At 42.5% G+C, this 15,934-nt stretch overlaps 1 protein-coding gene and 1 long non-coding RNA gene across 5 annotated transcripts; one reads left to right on the plus strand and one right to left on the minus strand.

Moving 5' to 3' along the window:
- Positions 1 to 1,948: 1,948 nt before the first annotated feature.
- On the plus strand, positions 1,949 to 15,490 carry LOC109908314 (transmembrane protein 9-like). 4 transcript variants are annotated; one of them, XM_020506938.2, is made up of 6 exons: positions 1,949 to 2,204; positions 2,731 to 2,900; positions 3,717 to 3,808; positions 4,106 to 4,214; positions 10,918 to 11,049; positions 12,871 to 15,490. In XM_020506938.2, the coding sequence occupies exons 2-6, from the start codon at positions 2,805 to 2,807 to the stop codon at positions 13,021 to 13,023; spliced, it is 582 nt and encodes a 193-aa protein (XP_020362527.1). In that variant the 5' UTR covers positions 1,949 to 2,204; positions 2,731 to 2,804; the 3' UTR covers positions 13,024 to 15,490. The 4 variants fall into 4 exon arrangements, with proteins under 4 accessions (XP_020362527.1, XP_031650483.1, XP_020362528.1 ...); XM_031794623.1 differs by having other exon boundaries at positions 2,136 to 2,208; XM_020506939.2 differs by having other exon boundaries at positions 2,165 to 2,239.
- LOC109908315 (uncharacterized) lies at positions 6,377 to 8,564 on the minus strand. The gene is made up of 2 exons (XR_002257647.1): positions 8,390 to 8,564; positions 6,377 to 6,928 (listed from the first exon to the last, which is right to left on the minus strand). It is a non-coding gene; the product is annotated as an uncharacterized LOC109908315 (long non-coding RNA).
- Positions 15,491 to 15,934: the final 444 nt, after the last annotated feature.

Genomic DNA, 15,934 nt, shown 5'->3' on the forward strand with positions numbered 1-15,934 from the left:
TTGAGGAGCCTTTTGGTCCTAGACTTGGCACTCTGGTACCGCTTGCCATGTGGTAGCAGAGAAAACAGTCTATAACTTGGGTGACTGGAGTCTCTGACAATTTTATGGGCCTTCCTCTGAAATAGGTCCTGGATGGCAGGAAGCTTGGTGATGTACTGGGCTGTTCGCACTACCCTCTGTTGTGCCTTACGGTCAGATGCTGAGCAGTTGCCATACCAGGCGGTGATACAACTGGTCAGGATGCTCTCGATGGTGCAGCTGTAGAACCTTTTGAGGATCTGGGGACCCATACCAAATATTTTCAGTCTCCTGAGGAGGTAAAGGTTTTGTCATGCCCTCTTCACGACTGTCTTGGTATGTTTGGACCATGATAGTTAGTTAGTGATGTGGACATCAAGGAACTTGAAACTCTCGACCCGCTCCACTACAGCCCTGTCGATGTTAATGGGGGCCTGTTCGTCACCCTTATTCCTGTAGTCCTCGATCAGCTCCATTGTCTTGCTCACATTGAGGGAGAGGTTGTTGTCCTGGCACCACACTGCCAATTCTCTGACCTCCTCCCTATAGGTCGTCTCATTGTTGTCGGTGATCAGGCCTACCACTGTTGTGTCGTCAGCAAACTTAATAATGATGTTCGAGTCGTGTTTGGCCACACAGTCGTCGGTGAACAGGGAATACAGGAGGGGCCCCAGTGTTGAGGATCAGCGTGGCAGACATGTTGTTGCCTACTCTTACCACCTGGGGGAGGCCCATCAGGAAGTCCAGGATCCATTTGCAGAGGGAGGTGCTTTGTCCCAGAGTCCTTAGCTTAGCGATGAGCTTTGTGGGCACTATGGTGTTGAACGCTGAGCTGTTGTCATTGAACAGCATTCTCACATAGGTGTTCCTTTTGTCCAGGTGAGAAAGGGCAGTGTGGAGTGCGATTGAGATTGCGTCATCTGTGGATCTGTTGGGGCGGTATGCGAATTGGATTGGGTCTAGGGTGTCCGGGAGGATGCTGTTGATGTGAGCCATGACCAGCCTTTCAAAGCTACTGATATGAGTGACATGGGGCGGTAATCATTTAGGCAGATTACCTTCGCTTCCTTGGGCACAGGGACTATGGTGGTCTGCTTAAAACATGTAGGTATTACAGACTCAGTCACGTTATCTAGAACAGCTGGTGTCATCTATAACAGCTGGTGCTCTCGTGCATCCTTCAGTGTTTCTTGCCTCGAAGCGAGCATAAAAGTCATTTAGCTTGTCTTGTAGGTGTGTGTGTGTGTCAGTCACCAGATCTCAACCCAATTGAACACTTATGGGACATCCTGGAGCGGCGCCTGAGCATCCCTCCAGTAGAGTTGACCTTCTGCCTTATATAACTATACCAAACAAAACATATCATACTAATTTCACTGTCCTGGACTTACTTTAACTATGTTCCGTCTAGTCTATGAGACCAGTCTGAAATACAGATACAGGTGGGGGGAAAGAGGAAGACAACCAGACAATACAGAGAAGTGTTTACACTGATGTTAAAGCTCATTAAAGAAGTATCAGTGTCTCCCTCTGCCATTTCTCCCCATGATGACTAGGACCTCAAGTGTTTTCAGCTGCATCCGTGCGTTATTGATTTGTATGACGTATTAAAAGGTAGCCTAGAGTCTAGGCTGAAAGAATATATATGATAGGATTACCAGGAAATAGAGATATTGATCGGGTCAAGAAGAAGAAGCAGGGTTTACGTTACAGCTAAAGAGAGGATTCGAGGGCGGCAGGCAGCCTAGTGGTTAGAGCGTTGAGCCAGTAACCGAAGGGTCACTGGTTTGAATCCCCGAGCCAACAAGGTGAAAAATCTGTCGATGTGCCTTTGAGCAAGGCACTTAACCCTAATTGCTCCTGTAAGTCACTCTGGATAAGAGTGTCTGCTTAATGACTCAAATGTTAAATGATACATCAGGCTACACATCGTAAACAGACATTTTAGCCAATATTTCACATGCTGGACTGAGGCTTTTTCCCCAGCAAGCATTAAATTGCATTCAAATATGTAAATAATTTGTGCATTGCCAGGAATCCTAAATACACCCGTCCTTTCCAGAGGAAAACCTATAGCTCTGGTCTTTCTATTCCAGCCCAGAAGGTGGCGATAAGGCACTCACAGTTTGCAACCAACCGCCATTACACTCCACTGAAGAAGAACAAGGAAAAGCGGAAGTCCTGTGGTATGTGCGTAGTAAATAAAAACACATTTTAACAGGTATTTGCAAGCTAATGCATATTACGCTGGTGTGGAATTTGTAATGTTACTTTTGCCACATACACATATTAATTAATGACACGAATGTCTTCGACTTAGCCTCTAATAAAGGCCTTTATCGACAGCATGCTAGCTACTGTTAGCCAGCTATTAACGTTAAAGCAGCAATCATCAGTTAAAACAATAACAAACCTGAGAGATGTAACCACTCTAAAAATCAGAGATATAGCTATGAATGCAAAGACTGACCATCCCATATATGAAACTTAGGCCAAATAGTGTTTACATTTACTCCTGTTTACAAACATTTGGGTAAAACATGCTTAGATTTGGGGTTCTGATGGGGTACGACTAATCTCAAGAATCAACGTTACTGTTGACAGCAGTTGTAAATATATTTGTTTATTTAAAAATGTAGCAAAAGCAAACCTGTGGGAAAACTTACCATAAAGAGTGTGCGTGTGACCGACCACCTCTCCCCTCCCTCCCAGATACAGCTCGGTCAGTGGTCTTCCTCCTCCAGTCCAGATTGAGGAGATTGCTACCTGTCTTCCTGTCTGTCAGTATGTCATCCAGGAGAGAACAGAGTTCCAGGTCTCTCCTATTTGGCTTGCTGCTTGTGCTGCTCTGTGAGGTGTTCTCGTTTGCACATGCAAGCAAGGTATGTTCATTGACGGGGCCATACTCACTGGTGTACAGTGTAAATGTCTGATGATGCTCACACAAATCATTAGCCTGGTCCCAGATCTGTTTGTGCTGTCTGCGGTCATTGTCAGTTGATAAGACAGCACAAACAGATCTAGGACCACACTCTTATAAAAAAAGGGTTCTTCATCCCCATAGACGGGTTGGTTGTTCAGCAACTATGTGGCAGAACAGACAGGGTTGGCATAGATTGTTGGCAACATGTTAAATATATTTATTATATATATTTTGACTATATTGCGAATGTTTATTGAAAACATAAATAAGTTTACACACAATGTGCGCTTGTTGTCTCTCAAATACATTGTTACAGTTGTTGGTTAACTATGTAGGGGATTTTTGCCATAGACCTCAAAACAAGACTTGGTATCAAGAACGAGATAAAACGAGTTGAAACGAGCAACCTACGATTCCCACATGGCAGCTTCTTGTCATTGTTGCTAGTAATCTGACCATCCAGAATCACAGCAACACACAGACTTCTGCCTGATTGCAGCACATCGTTTTCGGGACTTTGTTAGCTAACCCATCTATAGGATAACCCTTTTTGGTTTCAGGTAGAACCCTCTGTGGAAAAGGTTCTACATGGAACCCAAAAATATTTTTTTTACGTGGAACCAATAAGAGTTCTTGAAAGGGTTCTCCTATGGGGACAGCCGAAGAAACCTTTTAGGTTCTAGTTATCATAATTAAATTTTTTCTGAGAGTACAGGCTAACAAATCACTGTGTTGAAGACCCCCATGATGATAATGTTATTCTCTATGTTCACAGAGTTTTGAAGACGTGCGCTGCAAGTGTATCTGTCCACCTTACAGGAACATCACTGGACACATCTACAGCAGGAATGTCTCCCAGAAAGATTGGTGAGAAATGTTCTATCACATAGGCCCAATGCACATCATGCAGAACTCACAATCTGGTCGAACTCAGTCACTCATCTTTGTTCACTCCTGTTGTCTTCCACAGTACATTTAACTAGTTCTGTCATGAAGCTGTGGATTTAAGGATCCCCCACGCACACAATTTGCTGATCGATGTCTTCGTAGTTCTGGAAAGAATGAATAAAAGTGTCAGGCTTACATCTTGGACTAACATAGAGGCAGTAGACTAATAATAAGAGACTAGTTATTTATAATGTGTGTACCTTTGTCTGTGCTCAGTAACTGCCTCCATGTAGTGGAGCCCATGCCAGTGCCAGGCCATGATGTGGAGGCCTACTGTCTGCTGTGTGAGTGCAAGTATGAGGAACGCAGCAGCAACACCATCAAGGTACTACTGACCCTTTACAATGACACACACAGTTGATTTCAACTGATATTACCTGGTCAAAAGTGACCCGTTTTAATGCTGAAGAGACTATGGTGTAGGGAAGGAGTATGATATTCAACAAGTTACATCATTAGTAAAGCAACAGATTGACTGGCCATCCATACAGTAGTCAGTCCCCTCAGTGTTTATTTATTTATCATATGCTACTATCACATCCTTCAGCCCTACTGATTTACTCAGCCTCTGAGTGCCAGAGAGGAAAAGGCACAGCTTCGCGACAGGCATGCTTGCAGCTTTACAACAATAGAAACGGCTTGTCTATAGCCCATTCAAAACATATGGCCCAAATGACTGGAGATACCTTTTTTCATTCTGTGCCGGATTTGTCCGCATTTTCAATAATTTCACAAACCATATATTAGTTTTAAACTAATCCCAGGACACAAATTATAGGTTTGATAACAAACACCCTTGTTCAGTCGTGTTTTAGATTATATTTTGCCCAATATGAACTGAATGGTGAATAATGTATTGTGTAATTTTGAAGTCACTTTTATTGTAAATAAGATAGATGTTTTTGAACACTTCTACATGAATGTGGATGACACCATGACTACGGATAATAATGAATGAATCGTGAAAATGATGATCATACCCCCAAAATCATGACTAAAGATCATACATTACCCCTTAAGAAATGCTAATCTCTCACGGATGACAATCATACTTTTGGGGGGGTATGATATTTGTGTCCTCTAACTTTCTCATTCGTCATTATTCACAATTCATTCATGATTATTCCTTACCATGGTAGCATCCGTATTGATGATGTAGTGTGCAGAAACATATATATATTTTTTTACAATAAAAGTGACTCCAAAATGACAGAATACATTATTCACCATTCAGTTCTTATTGGACAAAACATAATCCGAAACACAAACAGAACAAACTGTATATGCATCTGTTAGTATAATTTAATTATGCCAATGTGCTTTCATCAATTGAAAGCCCTTCATCTATTTTATGAGAATTTATATTGATTCCTTGTTTGCATAAAATAGACGCAGACCAGTCTTTAAATAATAGGTAATAGAATTTATTCTCGGAGCGCGCTACCACTCAAAACACATGCCTCAATTTAAATACAGATCATGACGTCATTTCACTGTCTTAAACGAACCCCCCCCCCCCTCTCGACAGGACAAAGTAAGGTGAAGAGTTCATTCTAACTTACTAACACACTCCCAGATAACTTTTGACCCCTCAACATTATCGATCACCACTGAACTGACAGGTTTAATTAACAGAAACCCTAGGAATGCACTCACTGCCTTATCTAAAACCCCAGAGCTAAGTTTCAGGTTGGGTCAACCATAGGCTAACGACCTTATGTGTTTACACAGTCCACAACCCATTTGTTCCTGCCCAGTTGGAAATGGTGTTCATTAACATTCTATTCCTCCTTGTCCTGTCACACAATTTCTTCTTATGAACTCATATTGTTAATCAAACATACAGAGTATAAGTTTACCTAGACACAATTCTATTTAAAATGGGGATATTGTTTATTCATTTATCCATAATAAATCCAACAGCATCCAACAAGTTTGTAGTGTCACAAGCTTGATGTAGTCATCGCGTGCTAGGAATATGGGTCCGAATACTAAACTTTTGACTACTTTAATAAACTATAAGTGAATTTGTCCAAATACTTGACTTCTTTAAATGGAGGAGTAGATGCAAAAAGTGCTTTCATTTCTGAACAGTAAAACAGATACAGATGTAGGATCTGTATTTGACCAGTATTGTCGTAGCAAAATAATCGTGCAGCAACAGGATTTTAACCTTTACTCCACAATGTGTTTGTTCGGTGATTAAACTATTAGCTAGACAATAGTAGGCTTCATGAAAGTGCAGTACTGTTAATATAACTGTGGGTTAGTGTGGGGATTCAGTGAATTTATGTGGCATAGGAAAATTCTCAGCAACAAAAGTGATCAAATTAAGATCCATTATCTATGTATGAAAATACCCTCAAATAAAAGGTGTTGTTGCCTAATATGAAACATTTGATCTCTAATCCAAAATGCTGCAGTATAGTGTCAAATGTAAAACATGTAGCTTCTCTGTCCAAATAAATGAGATAACCAGACTGAGACCATTGTTCAGAAAGGCAAGTTTTTATTTAGGGCTTAATGTTCATCAGTAAAATTCATTAGAATTTCATTAAGGTATGTGATGACCTAATGTTGTACATTATGGCTGGTTTACTGGTAACTGATGTTGTACATTATGGCTGGTTTACTGGTAACTGTAAGTGTAGTAGAAAGTTCCACTACTCAGGCCGCAGGTTACGCTGTGACTGCCAAGCTGGAGTTTAGTGGTGCAGGTTCCCAGGTGGTCATCGAAGTTTAGGTCCTTGTCCCAGATCTCAAACTTGAGGGAAGCACTGGAAGGCACATTCAGAAAGTTGAATACAGCACTCCAGGATGGGTTTTGACTATCCTTGTGCCAGTCTGTCATGCCACCGGATTCACCACCACACCAAACCTTGACGTAGGGGTCAGGGTAATTACCAGCAGGGTCCCCTCGAAGGCCGCTGGCATGAAGGCCGGACACTCTGACATTTGCACCATGGATGCCAACCAGCATACAGAGAAACAGCAGTCCCAGAGAGAGGGAGGCCATGGCTTTCAGTAGGGGAAAGAAAACTAAGAGAAGGAAAAAATAGAAGGGAGGGGTTCAAATACATTTGCATGTCAACAGGATGACAAAATATAGCGTAGTCAAGCCACATGAGAGTCAGAAAGAACCTGAGTCGGGCCTCCCGGGTGGCGCAGTGGTTAAGGGCGCTGTACTGCAGCGCCAGCAGTGCCACCAGAGACTCTGGGTTCGCGCCCAGGCTCTGTCGCAACCGGACGCGACCGGGAGGTCCGTTGGGCGATGCACAATTGGCCCAGCGTCGTCCGGGTTAGGGAGGGCTTGGCCGGGAGGGATATCCTTGACTCATCGCGCACCAGCGACTCCTGTGGCGGGCCGGGCACAGTGCACGCTAACCAAGGTTGCCAGGTGCATGGTGTTTCCTCCGACACATTGGTGCGGCTGGCTTCCGGGTTGGATGCGCGCTGTGTGAAGCAGTGCGGCTTGGTTGGGTTGTGTATCGGAGGACGCATGACTTTCAACCTTCGTCTCTCCCGAGCCCGTACGGGAGTTGTAGCGATGAGACAAGATAGTAGCTACTAACAATTGGATACCACGAAATTGGGGAGAAAAAGGGCAACAACAAAAAAAGTTTTTTAAAGCACCTGAGTCGAAAACACTAACCGTCTTCAGAGAGAAGAGGAGATACAACACTCACAGTCTTCAGAGAGAAGAGGAGATACAACACTAACAGTCTTCAGAGAGAAGAGGAGATACAACACTAACAGTCTTCAGAGAGAAGAGGAGATACAACACTAACAGTCTTCAGAGAGAAGAGGAGATACAACACTAACAGTCTTCAGAGAGAAGAGGAGATACAACACTAACAGTCTTCAGAGAGAAGAGGAGATACAACACTAACAGTCTTCAGAGAGAAGAGGAGATACAACACTAACAGTCTTCAGAGAGAAGAGGAGATACAACACTAACAGTCTTCAGAGAGAAGAGGAGATACAACACTAACAGTCTTCAGAGAGAAGAGGAGATACAACACTAACAGTCTTCAGAGAGAAGAGGAGATACAACACTAACAGTCTTCAGAGAGAAGAGGAGATACAACACTAACAGTCTTCAGAGAGAAGAGGAGATACAACACTAACAGTCTTCAGAGAGAAGAGGAGATACAACACTAACAGTCTTCAGAGAGAAGAGGAGATACAACACTAACAGTCTTCAGAGAGAAGAGGAGATACAACACTAACAGTCTTCAGAGAGAAGAGGAGATACAACACTAACAGTCTTCAGAGAGAAGAGGAGATACAACACTAACAGTCTTCAGAGAGAAGAGGAGATACAACACTAACAGTCTTCAGAGAAGAGGAAAAAATACAAATTAAGTCAGAAAATGAAAGGACAAACATTGTTAATTATCAAGGAAATCATTTTGTTAGTGGTACAATATGCAAAATGCTATGCTGTACACGTGTTACAGGACTAAAACTATATAAAGATGAGACTGGACTAGATCTTACCTGTGCTATGTAGAGTCTGTAGACGATGGTCTGTATCTCAGGGGAACCAACCGCTGATGGTTTTTCTGTGCCCAATCGCTGTTTATAAATACTTCATCGGGCTTCTCCAATTCACCCCCAACAAACAGTATGCCCCCAAAGATAACCCACAGGTGGTCTGTTCTCAGGGATTCCTCAACCAATGAGAGCACATGGAGGCAGCAGCACCTACAGTACAAGTGTTACATTTTAACCTTTAATGCTGATTAAATGATGGCCAATATGGCAATACCAAGTGTCATATATTTAGACAAACAGAACTTGGTATCATCTCAGGGTTGTTGGCATCATCTCAGTTACCACCTGCCCATGAGTCACTAAACCCCCAACCTGCTCCAAGCGCAGCTCTGCACCACGTGCAGCACAGGGTCAGCTACAGAGCAGCACCTGTGGAGCAGGTTAAGTGGTCTGCTCAAGGACCCACTGAGTTGGTGGCACCTGTTTTCGACAAACATCATCACTGTATAATGTATATATAAACTTATATTCTGTTGTGTATTTGTCTCTGAACAAAAAAATAACCAGAACATGTAAAGTGTGGGTCAAATGTTTCATGTGGTAAAATAAAATATCCCAGAAATGTTTCTCTCAAATTTTATGCACAAATGTGTTTACATCCCTGTTAGTGAGCATTTCTCCTTTGCCAAGACAATCCATCCACCTGACAGGTGTTGCATATTAAACAGCATGGTCATTACACAGGTGCACCTTGTGCTGGGGACATTAAAAGGCCACTCTAAAATGTGCAGTTTTGTCACACAGCTCAATGCCACCGATATTTTGAGGGAGCATGCAATTGGCACGCTGACTGCAGGAATGTCCACCATTGCAGTTGCCAGAGAATTGAATTTTCATTTCTCTACCATATGCCGCCTCCAATGCAGTTTTAGAGAATTTGACAGTACGTCCAACTGGCCTCACAACCGCAGACCACGTGTACATTTTCTAGCAACAACTCTGGTGGACGTTTCTGCAGTCAGCATGCCAGTTCCACGCCCCCTCAAAACTTGAGACATCTGTGGCATTGTGTTGTGTGACAAAATGGCACATTCGTTTTTAGAGGGGCCTTTTATTGAACAAGGTGCACCTGTGTAATGATCATGCATTTTAATTAGCTTCTTAATACATCCACCTGACAAGTATGGCATATGATCTTGGCAAAGGAGAAATGCTCACTAACAGAGATGTAAACAAATTTGTGCCCAATATGGAACATTTCTGGAATCTTATATTTAAGCTCTTGAAACATGGGACTAACAATTCACATGTTGCTTTTATATTTTTGTTCAGTGTGTAAATAAAAAATTATATATGAAATAGCCCTCTCCTCCAACAGACACATATCAACATCAGGCCTTCATGAAAATGCTGCAAAGAAACCACTACTAAAGGACACCAATAATAAGAAGAGACTTGCTTGGGCCAAGAAACACGAGCACTGGACATTAGAATGGTGTAAATCTGTTCTTTGGTCTGATGAGTCCAAATTTGAGATTTTTGGTTCCAACCACCATGTCTTTGTGAGACGCAGAGTAAGTGAACGGATGATCTCCGCATTTGTGGTTCCTACCTTGAAGCATGGAGGAGGAGGTGTGGGGGTGCTTTGCTGGTGACATTGTCAGGGATTTATTTCAAATTCAGGGCACACTTAACCAGCATGGCTACCACAGCATTCTGCAGCGATACACCATCCCATCTGGTTTGTGCTTAGTGGGACCATCATTTGTTTTTCAACAGGACAATGACCCAACAAACCTCCAGGCTGTGTAAGGGCTATTTGACCAAGGAGAGTGATGGGGTGCTGCATCAGATGACCTGGCCTCCACAATCAACCGACCTCAACTCAATTCAGATGGTTTGGGATGAGTTGGACCGTAGAGTGAAGGAAAAGCCAATGATTGCTCAGCATGTTGGAACTCCTTCAAAACTGTTGGAAAAGCATTCCAGGTGAAGCTGGTTGAGAGAATGCCAAGAGTGTGCAAAGCTGTCATCAAGGCAAAGGGTTGCTACTTTGAAGAATCTCAAATCTAAAATATATTTTGTAGAAATAGTAAAAATAAAGAAAAACCTTTGAATTAGTAGGTGTGTCCAAACTTTTGATTGGTACTGTACATAGTGAGTCACCCAGCCCATATCTCCCAGCCTTAAGCAGAAGGCACCTGTTTTTGACAAATATCATAATTTATCATCAATTTATACATTAACATCTATTCTTCAGTTTTTTATAAAGAAAAAGTCCATTCTTTTTTACATACAAGACTATGTGTCTGTATTTGCAAATAAACTGAATAGTAATATTATTTCTAATATATAAATAACAAATAACATATGAAATATCCCTCTCCTGCTTTTTAGATACATCCTTCCTTTCCTGTCTTTGTACCCCTGCATGTTTAACTTGTCAAATGTTTGCCTTAGCATGTCAGAAAGCAGCCAAAGGCTTTGTCTGCTAAACTTTAATCCAAGCTACATTTATTTTCCATTCCCAGGTGACGATCATCATCTACCTGTCAGTGGTGGGCTCTCTGCTACTCTACATGTTGTTCCTGCTGCTGGTTGAACCTCTCATCCGTAAACATGACCCCTACATCCAACCCCTTCACAACGAGGACGACTCTGAGGTATATAAACAGATATACAGTGCCTTGGGAAAGTATTCAGACCCCTTGACTTCTTACACATTTTGTTATGTTACAGCCTAATTCTGAAATGGATTAAACAAAAACAATCCTCATTAATCTACACACAATACCCCATAATCATCATTTTTGCAAATGTATTAAAAATAAAAAACGTGAATACCTTATTTACATAAGTATTCAGACCCTTTGCTATGAGACTCGAAATTGAGCTCAAGTGCCTCCTGCTTCCATTGATCATCCTAGAGATGTTTCTACAACTTGATTGGAGTCCACCTGTGGTAAATTCAATTGATTGGACATGATTTGGAAAGGCACACATGTCTATTTAAGGTCCCACAGTTGACAGTGCATGTCAGAGCAAAAACCAAGCCATGAGGTCGAAGGAATTGTCCGTAGAGCTCTGAGACTATTGTGTCGAGGCACAGATCTGGGGAAGGGTACCCAAAAAATATCTGCAGCATTGAAGGTCCCCAAGAACACAGTGGCCTCCATCATTCTTAAATGGAAGAAGGATGGAACCACCAAGACTCTTCCTAGAGCTGGTCGCCCGGCCAAACTGAGCAATCGACGGAGAAGAGCCTTGGTCAGGGAGGTGACCAAGAACCCGATGATCACTCTGACAGATCTAGAGTTCCTCTGATAAGATGGGAGAACCTTCCAGATGGACAACCATCTCTGTAGCACTCCATCGATCAGGTAGAGTGATAGAGTTTATGGTTGAGTGGCCAGACGGAAGCCCCTACTCAGTAAAAGGCACATGACAGCCCGCTTGGAGTTTGTCAATGGTCACCTAAAGACTCTTAAGATCATGAGAAACACCATTCTCTGGTCTGATGAAACCAATATTGAACTCTTTGGTCTGAATGCCAAGTGTCACGCCTGGAAGAAACCTGGTACAGCGGCAGGGACTGGAAGACTAGTCAGGATCAAGGCCAAGATGAACGGAGCAAATTACAGAGAGATCCTTGATGAGAACCTGCTCCAGAGCGTTTAGGACCTCAGACTGGGGCAAAGGTTCACCTTCCAACAGGACAACGACCCTAAGCACACAGCCAAGGCAACACAGGAGTGGCTTCGGTACAAGTCTCTGAATGTCCTTGAGTGGCCCAGCCAGAGCCGAGACTTGGAGAGGCCTGAAAATATCTGTGGATCAACCCTCCTCATCCAACCTTGAGCTTGAGAGGATCTGCAGAGAAGAATGGAAGAAACTCCCCAAATGCGCTCACCTTGTCTTGTTTTTGGGGGATTCAGTTCATTTGCATGGCAAAGAGGGACTTTGCAATCAATTGCAATTCATCTGATCACTCTTCATAACATTCTGGAGTATATGCATATTGCCATCATACAAACTGAGGCGGCAGACTTTGTGAAAATTAATATTTGTGTCATTCTCAAAACTTTTGGCCAAGTTTTTCAATTTCTTTAATAAATTTGTAAAAAATTCTTAACCTGTTTTTGCTTTGTCATTATGGGGTATTGTGTGTGGATTGATGAGGATAAGGCTGTAATGTAACAAAATGTCAAGCGGTCTGAATACTTTCCGAAGGCACTGTACACCACACATAGGAAACAAACTCGGGAAGATATGGTCTCTGCTTCTTAACATCTGCCACGCAATGTTACGTCTGTCGGGAGGCTGTGGGATGTGAGGGTTATGAGGAACAATTCTACTGGTTTCTACTTCACTGATTTATCAGGTGTGTGTGTAACGTCCTGTACACTCTGTCTGTCTGTCTCTCCTCTCTGTGTCTCTATCTCTCTGTCTCGCTCTTACTCTCCCCTTCGACCCCTCCCATACAGGACATGCGGCCGCAGCCTGAGTGTGCTGCTGCTGCCCAGGGAGGCAGGGGTAACACGGTACTGGAACGGGTAGAGGGAGCCCAGCAGCGCTGGAAAAAACAGGTCCAGGAACAGCGCAAGACTGTCTTTGACCGACACAAGATGCTTAGTTAAACCTCAATGGCTGACTTCAGATCAGAGGCTAGAGTCACCTCCCATGCTTCGTCCACATCTGCTGCTGTTGTATTGTCACTAGCTACATGTTGTTCTTCAGGATTTCAATCTCTTTGCCATTTCAATACAGTCCCTGCACATTTAGGATTGTTAATGAGCGTTATGGTAATTCTGTTTGGAACGATCGCTGGCCCATTTGTCCTTTGTTTCCAAAATGGTGGTTGCTGTCATGAGAATATAGATGTGTATCAAAATGAGGAGTATAGCTAAACAGCAAAGTGGAAGTTGTGGTTGCATCATCATCTCTGCATCATCTGCATGGAAAGATAAAACAGGAAATGGAACTGGATATATTACAATCACTTTATCCAAAATAAGCTTTGAAAAAGTAGGACTGATTCAGAATATTTTTAACATGCTTAATTAAGCACATTTTACAAATAATTTTCAAGCCTCATTGTAGCATTGTTGTATTGTGAAGCTAACTCAGCGCACCGGATACTTTAGGTAGGCTGAATGCTTGTGAATGATAGGCTCACTGTAAATAGGCTGCCGGTATGTAATTGGTTACTTTAATTATTAGCTGGTGCCAAGCCAAGTTCATTCCTTAGTTTAAGCACTATTTATCATCAGAACCACTTGTGGTTCATTTTGCACTTCCTGATGATATCCTTTGCACTTAAAGACACAAGAAAGGAAAATGTATTGTTTTATTTAGCCATGTAATGATGATTGATAGTTTGGCTGGCTTTGAAAAATGTGTTGTTTGATAGGCTGTCTCTACCTGGAGTGGACACAGATGAGTGAAACCTCTGAGGATGCTTAATGTGAATAGCTTAGCTTGTAACGGTCATTGTAATGTAGTAATTTACTGTAGAATCACTGGAATGCCAAATGTCTTTGTATGATTCCAGAGTGGAATATTGCAGTCAGTGGCTTGTCTCACATTCCATTAACTAGCACTGACTGAGGCTGTGTGTGTGGAGGGGGGACATTTCCAATCACATTCTGAGGTGAAGTTATGCTAGCCTGCTTTACCTCAAACACACACACATTGAGAATTGATGAAAAGGTCTATTGAATTAATGTTTTAGCTGACGTATTTTAATGCAGATGTACTCTTAATTGACATGATTTTGAATGTAATTATCAAAAGGAATATGGTAGGGCCTGTATGTTGATGTTAAAGACATATCAACTGATATGTGTGTTTTGATATAGGCTAGGATTTTATTACATTGTTTATTTTAGTTGGACTCTGTTCTGAGATCTTGCCATGTTGAAAGAATGTCTGTGTAATTGCCTACACCATGCTTGGAAAACAGTAAAAATGGACCTTGGTTGAGCTTATATTTATCCTGTTGGAGTTATTTGGTGAAATCAGTATAACATAGTTTGATTGAAGCTGCTTATGTATTTATAGACGATGTTAAACCCCTTGTCGCTTGAGTTACCTGCCGTCATATCCCTCATCTTCAGAGGTGCCTGTATGACTCATGACCACTAGATGGCCACACAGCACATTATGATGTGGAAATGGATGTGGTCCTATGTTAGGTAAAGTATTAACTGGGCCTGGGCCCAAGATCTATAGTACCACACCATGCACACGTTGTCAATTCAGCACTTCGCTTTAGTCCATGACCATAATGTATTTTATATTTGAGACTTAGAGAGCTGTTACTTTGTGTTACCTTAGATTGTAAACTGTCATGGTCAAAACATATAGATTCAATGGTTGGAAAGATGGGGAGAGTTCTGTCCTTAATAAAGACGTTCTCTGCTTTTTGACACCACACTCTAAAAAGCAAGTCCTGCAGGCTCTAGTTTTATTGTATCTTTATTATTGGTCGAGTGCTGCAAGGAAAGACCTAGTTAAGCAGCAGCTGGCCTCGAACAGAGCGGCACGTCTTGCTCTTCACTGTAATCAGAGGGACAATATAAATACTATGCATGCCAGTCTCTCTTTACTAAGAGTTGAGGAGAGACTGACCACATCAATTCTACTTTTTATTAGAAACATTGTGTTGAAAATTCCAAATGGTTTGCAGTCAACTTACACACTGCTCTGACAGACACATACCCCACCAGGAATGCACCAGGGGTCTTTTCAGTCCCCAAATAGCGTACAGTATTATATAGAGCCATTAATGCATGGAACTCCCTTCTCATATTGCTCAAATGAAGAGCAAACCTGGTTTCAAAAAGCCGATAACGTAACAGCGCATGGCACAGCGCCTCTCCCCAATTTGACAAAAATAGTTTGTGTGTATGTATGCTACGTGTGTCTTTGTTTAAATGTATGTAGTTCTGTTCTTGTCTATTAATGTTCTGTATTATGTCATGTTTTGTGTGGACCCCAGGAAGAGCAGATGCTGCTTTCACAACATCTAATGGGGACCCTAATTAAATATCCCCCCCAAAATATATAATATCGTGAGATATCAATAAAAACTAAGAAATATGAGTAAGTGGACCTAGCCAGTCCACCGGAGTAGTCCTTTCTGGAGTGCATCTCAGGACAACAGATGAGTTCGCTTGAATTGTGCTGAACAATATAACATATGCTGCAGAATAACATGACAAATGGCATGCTGCTGCTGCTGCTGCTGCTGCTGCTACTGCTGCTGCTGCTGCTGCTGCTACTGCTGCTGCTACTGCTGCTGCTGCTACTGCTGCTACTGCTGCTACTGCTACTGCTACTGCTACTACTGCTGCTGCTACTGCTGCTACTGCTGCTACTGCTGCTGCTACTGCTGCTACTGCTGCTGCTGCTGCTGCTGCTGCTGCTACTGCTGCTGCTGCTACTGCTGCTGCTGCTACTGCTGCTACTGCTGCTACTGCTACTGCTGCTACTGCTACTACTGCTGCTGCTACTGCTACTGCTGCTGCTACTGCTACTGCTGCTGCT

The sequence above is a fragment of the Oncorhynchus kisutch genome, linkage group LG17 (assembly GCF_002021735.2).
Source record: "Oncorhynchus kisutch isolate 150728-3 linkage group LG17, Okis_V2, whole genome shotgun sequence".
NCBI classification, from domain to species: Eukaryota; Metazoa; Chordata; class Actinopteri; order Salmoniformes; family Salmonidae; genus Oncorhynchus; species Oncorhynchus kisutch.